The sequence below is a fragment of the Sprattus sprattus genome (genome assembly GCF_963457725.1).
Source record: "Sprattus sprattus genome assembly, chromosome: 7".
NCBI lineage: Eukaryota > Metazoa > Chordata > Actinopteri > Clupeiformes > Clupeidae > Sprattus > Sprattus sprattus.
This window is the reverse complement of record NC_137926.1, coordinates 11,392,481-11,398,607: the sequence shown is the minus strand read 5'-3', so window position 1 is coordinate 11,398,607 and position 6,127 is coordinate 11,392,481. Positions and strand designations below refer to the sequence as shown.

General features: G+C 48.8%; 1 protein-coding gene across 1 annotated transcript; it reads right to left on the bottom strand.

The window, feature by feature from the left end:
- Positions 1-2,023: 2,023 nt before the first annotated feature.
- gpr22b (G protein-coupled receptor 22b) lies at positions 2,024-3,391 on the bottom strand (the record flags this gene model as incomplete). The annotated part of the gene is made up of 1 exon (XM_080842524.1): positions 2,024-3,391. One exon carries the CDS (start codon positions 3,389-3,391, stop codon positions 2,024-2,026), a length of 1,368 nt encoding a protein of 455 aa, XP_080698650.1.
- Positions 3,392-6,127: the final 2,736 nt, after the last annotated feature.

Genomic DNA, 6,127 nt, shown 5'->3' with positions numbered 1-6,127 from the left:
CTGTTGAACACGCTTGTGGAATTATGTGGACTTGACTTGTGCACACTGTGTGCACGTGAGGATTTGGGTGATGAAACTCTGTGTAGCTATCAGCTGTCAGTCACATCATCTTCCTTCGGTTGAAACACCAACAAACATGCCCGCGGATATTCTACACAATTATGTTATTCTAGTTGACCTGGAGCGAGAGTGAACAAAGGCATTTTTTTTGTACTTTTGCATGAAAAATAAATGCAGAGAGGGTGGTATTTAACAGGACAGAAAGGAGCTGTATGGCATTAACTGTCGGTAAAGCTGAATCCAAAACTGCACTGTAACACCAAATCAAACAATGATGTGCTGATGCCTCTCGGACAGGTATGCTTCAGGTGAACACTACGATGAGTGCCCATATAACCTGGGAGACAATGCGGCTCTGTGATCTGGGCGAGAGGCAGTACTAGTCTGACAACAATACCAACAATCTGATCCGATTGGATAGGCATCATCCCCAATGGGGGGGGGGGGGGGGGGGTGTTCAACCACAGTGGTCAAAATAAAGTCTCATATCATATACTAAACTACCAATTTGGAACTGTGTTTAATAACTTGCATTATGTAATTTAACTAAATGTAACTAACTAATGAACAAAAGGGGAGTGTGTGTGTGAATGAGAGGAAGTGTGAGTGCGCAAGCTTGTGTTAACAACTGTGCGCCAGAAAGAACATGTGTGTGAGTTCCTTTGTACAATCACTGTAGTTCCAAGTGCATGAGATACTCTGTATTCGGGCCAGAGAAAAGTGTTTTCCAGTCAGAAACATTTTGATAGGGTTTGACACGCGTGGAAATTCACACCAGTTCTGTAAAGAGCTATGTCCTACCCCCTGTCGGTTCCTCTCCCTCGTATAAATGTTTGACAGAGACTATTGATATCCTGTGCCTGTTGTTGTGACACCAATAAATTGTAAGTGAACGACCCCCTCCTGACATGAGGCTCTGGCGGTTGCTGCTGTTGAGGCATTAGGTACTCACTGCAGTTAGAGGCTATGGGGGTTGTGACTCTGGGATCATAGTATGTGTGATGTCTGCCCAGAGGTGATGCTGATGGTGGCTCATACACACTGATACATATACCACAACTAATGCAGCAGTAGGCCCTAAAGCAGTTGTAGACCGTTGTTTCCACCATAATCAACATGAATTGCGGTTTCCTGCAGTGTAGTGTTTTAGAGACAGCAGCAGAAGCTATTTCCTCCGTCTTTCTTATGTCAAATGTGCACTCTGACTCAACGGTGGCGTGAATAACCACAGAGGATGATTTAGCTTGGCCAAAGGGCCTCTTCTTTTCTCTCTCCTCCACACCACGCTATCCCTCCCTCCCTCCCTCCCTCTCTCCCTGGGTTTGCCTTCCTCCTCTCATCAAGATGGACTGCCATCTTTCAGTGAACTCTTGACCTTGACGGGGCTTAGAGCGATGAAGCCATACTCCCAGCAGGTCTCTGTGATGGAGGCCGACTGACACAATGACAAATGTGCTCCCCTGGAAGGATCCATAAAGTAATCTATCTATCTATGTATCCATCTATCCATCTAGGTTACGTAGAGTAGGGGGGGGGATGGGTGACAATGCAGAAGCACAAACACCATCTGATAAAGCAACCAAGCGAGTTTGTTTTCAACAAATATATTATAAATGTACAGATATTACATCACTTACAGTTCTAATGTATGTATTTATTCATGAGCTGTACAAATAGACTATGTACACAAAGTATATTTCTACAGTTACAAAAAGCCATGCATTATATACAGCATAAATTATAGAACCACTCTCTGAAATCTACCGTCATCTGTCATAAAGTCAGAATAAATAGTAATAAATTATCTGTTTTACACATTTGACACATATTTGCATGACACCTTTTTATGTATGTCCTCCCTTTTGTAAATGTTTTCCTGATGGTTCTGAGACTGGTTCTGACTGGTTCTGTCTGTCAGTTTTGAAAACAGAAACAGCACATGTAAATAAGTCCGTCTTGACGCTCAATCCATGTTCTCTGAGGACAGACATTTTTGCCTGGCTTCGTGGTCCTCGAATGTCACTTTCTTGTTCCTCTTGGGGTCGATCCACGAGTTCCGGATGACGGCGTTTTTGGGCAGTGGGTCGGACTCGATGATGGACACCACCCGCTTTTTCATCTTGCTCTTGAGAACCTTCTGGAACTTCTGCCGGGTGAAGGCGTAGAGCAGCGGGTGGAAGATGGTGGTGCCGTACGCCATGACCAGGAAGCCCAGCCGCAGCTTGAGGGTGGTCCTGCTGAGCCCCGAGCTCAGGATGATGGTGTTGAGCACGGTGATGGGCGTCCAGCACAGCAGGAAGGTGGAGATGATGAGCAGTGACATGCGGAAGACCCGCCGCTGCCGCTCCCGTCGCTCCCGGTGCCGCTTGACGGCGCGCCGAAGCGCTATTATCAACGACACGGACGTGCGCATGCCCATCGCCGGCATGCGCATGCCACCGCTGCTCTGCTCTGCGTCTGTGCTGGTCTCTGGCTGCTGCGGCTGCTGCTGCTGCTGCTGCTCCTCCTGCGGCTGCTGCTGCTTCGACGTGGCCATCAGCGAGATGTTCTTTTTCCTCCGCGACTTCTTCTTCTTCTGCGAGTTGTGGAAGCGCGTGCCGATGCGGATGTTGAGCGCCTGCAGGATCTTGTAGTACGTCACCAGCATGACCACGGCCGTGGAGAAGAAGATGGGGATCTGTGCCAGCAGGTGGTAGTACAGGCCCAGCTCCGGTAAGTCCTCGCCGCTCTGGTCCGCCAGCACCGCCGCCGTCTGGTTGCGCTCCGGCTGCGTTTCGGGCCCGAAGAAGCCCACCTCGATGAAGGGCACCAGGAAGCTGAGGAAAGACAGCACCCAGATGGCCCCGAGGAGGGCCACGGCGCGGCCCATGGTCAGCACGCGGTTGGCCGGCTTGACGGAGATGTCGTAGCGGTCCAGCGTGATGGCCAGCACGTTGGCTGCCGTGGCAACGCTGGTGAAGGAGACGCACGCCTCGTGGAAGCAGCCCACCAGCTCCACGTCACCCTCCAGTGACAGCAGCACCACGGCGATGGTGAGCGGGATGCAGCACACGCAAACGATGACGTCCAGCACGTGCAGGTTCATGGTGACGATGTTGCTCACCGAGTTGACCAGGTTGGACTTCATGCAGTACAGAGCCAGTACGGTCAGGTTGCTACTCAGGCCCAGCACGATCTCCAGCATCAGGAAGCCGGTCAGAGACACCTGGAAGCTGACGGGGTAGGTGGAGGATGCTGCCAGGTTCATGTTGGGACTGACGATGGACTCAGTGTTATCGTGCACAGTGACGTTGCTCATGGTGGCTTCTTCCAGCGTGGGAGGAATATGCATTATCCTATGAGAGGATAGAGAAGGGGGTCATGTTAGGACACACTCGCGCTCAACGCTTCTTAAGTGAGCTGTGCTTGACACGCTTTTTGTAATGCAGAGTGAGTATGCCTTTGAGGATGGGCGTACAGCACAGCTTGAGGGAATTCACTGAAAAATAAATTCTTGTCTGTCAGAAGACAGCTGCTTATCTCCCTCCAATTCCACCTGTATTGATCTTTCATAAATCTCATGGTAGATCTGTTTGCCAATAAGCTGATCTGGTATGAGTTTGTAGCTGCAGCACATGTCCTGATGGTGGGGCCATTGTCAATCTACATATTTTTAGCTTTGTAGCATATAAATATGTTCATCAGTCTCCTCTCATCACCTTTTTTTTTTAAAGGTTTACGTAATAAGAATGTGTGAATTCGATCCAGACTGTTACATTCCACTCCTAAAAATACACTCATATACATCTATAAAGCCTACAAATACACTGACATTTTTGGCACCACAGTATGGCTCATATATAACACCCACAGCAGAACACACACACACGCACACACACACACACACCGCATTTGTTAGGAACACATGCCTTTGAAATAGACATCAGAGAATAGGCAGCAAGTGCTAAAATAAATACTAATGAAGATATTTATCAGAGGCTGACAGCAGACATGCGCCACCAACACACACACACACACACACACACACTTACACAGACACACAGACACACACACTTACCCTTCCCCTTCCCCTGAGCTTTCTCTTGTCTTCAGGGGTTTGTGTGTGGGCCACAAACGTCTTGACGGGTTCCAGCTGGGTAATCCGATCCCAGCATGGCCTCTCGTGGGGAAAGATGCACCACCTGTATTACTACGATCAGCGGCGCACCTGTTCGCAACCCCACCAGCATCTGGTTACTCCTCACTTTATAAAAAAAAACACTCACTGGGCCTTCACTCCAATTCCAAGACCAGTGTTCCTCGTTCCTCTGTTTCTCTCTTTCTCACACGTTCTCTCCTCCTTCTCGATTGGGTTCAGATGGAGAGAAAAATAACAACAGATTGAGCGAGGACTACCCGGTCTGTCCACTGTTTATGATCGCTGTAATTCCCCAAACCAAAGGGCTCTCAAGAAACCCACACAACACCAAAGGTCAGATTCTCCCTCTCCATCAAGCACTGGGAGATTACGAGAAATATTGACTCCAGCCTCCAGCGAGATTGACCCTTTCGCCGTTCAGTGCAAACACCGATGCTTTATGATGTTTACTTGTACTCCTCAGTGAACAATTAATCCCCCTGCGATAGCACCGTTATCAAAAGACGGCGCAGCGCCATGTCCGAGTCTCTCAGCCGTATGTCTCCCGGCCGCAACTCCGGTGGTTATTTGAATTTTTATCACAGCACGCACAAATTAAATCCTCATTGATTTTCCATGGCAGGCCGGCGATGACACCGGTTAGGCGGTCACTGAGCCGAGGGGTCAGTGAGTTTGAGAGGTGCGCATGCTGACTCTCTCTCTCTCTCTATCTCTCAGTGGATCTTCTTGCTTCAAATGACCTTTAGGCTTCCAGGAGGTCACCTCAAACAATCCTTACAGGTCACCTCACAAGTCAGGGGAGCTGTGCTCAGTCCACTCACATCCACTGGGAAACACAACAGCATCCATCTGTGGTCCACAGAGGCTCAGCTAATGCTATTATATTCTGCTTTAAGTGGTGTGTGTGTAAGTGTGTTTTTGTCTGTGTGTACGTGTGTGGGAGCAAATTGGTTTGCATGCAAGAGTAGTACTTGGTTGTGTTGGTGTTGGTGTTCTTGAGCAATTGGCTGAGTGTTTCACTTGAAGGTCATTCTCTAATGAAGGAAATAAGAGGGAGTCCATTAGCCAGTGGTGGGGCCTGGGGGGAGGCGGGGGTGTTGTTGTTTTTTTTGGTTGGTGGTGGTGATGGAAGAGACGCTGTCCTCTGATTTATGCTCGGGTGAAACCCCAGATGGATGAGGGGTGAGAGTAGAAGGCCTGGATCCACGCAATCCCCACATCAGTCTGTTCCTCGTTCTCGTCTCTGCACAGCTCTGGAGGAAAAGGAAACACGCGAGAGGTGTCTGAGTAAAAGCTAAACAACCATCCATCATGGCCAACCAGGCATGGTGCTACAGCATTTTTATAAATTTAGCAACTGCCATTCAGTAACTAAACACATTCCTTCATTTTGCCCGGAAAGGGACTGTGTGTGTGTGTTTGTGTGTGTGTGTGTGTGTGTGTGTGTGTGTGTGTGTGTGTGTGCGTGTGTGCGTCTGTGCGTGTGTGTGTGTGTGTGTGTGTGCGTGTGTGTGTGTGTATGTGCTTAAGAGATGATAAGCCTCTGGAATCTTTTTGGAGGAAGACTGTGGAAACATTTTGGAGTGAGGAGACACTAAGAGATAAATACACTGTTATTTAATCCAAAGTGGTGTAGTAAAGGATGGATGAAAGAAAAAACTGTTTCCACTTGTCCGACTACACAGGAAAACGACAGTTTAGATATGAATCTAAAGGCATCTTAAAGTCCCATAGATGTCACTGTGTTGGTTTAGGGGCCACAGAGAGCTTTATTTTTATCCTTCAGCTCTGCCGCTCTCAAAGCACAGCTCAAAACACCTCAGACATACGCTGCTGCTCTCCGTTGCCCTCGCTCCGAACGACGAGAGCGAGAGAGCGAGAGAGTGGGAGAGAGCGTCAACCCGCAGCACCAGCACCGCTCCTTCACCC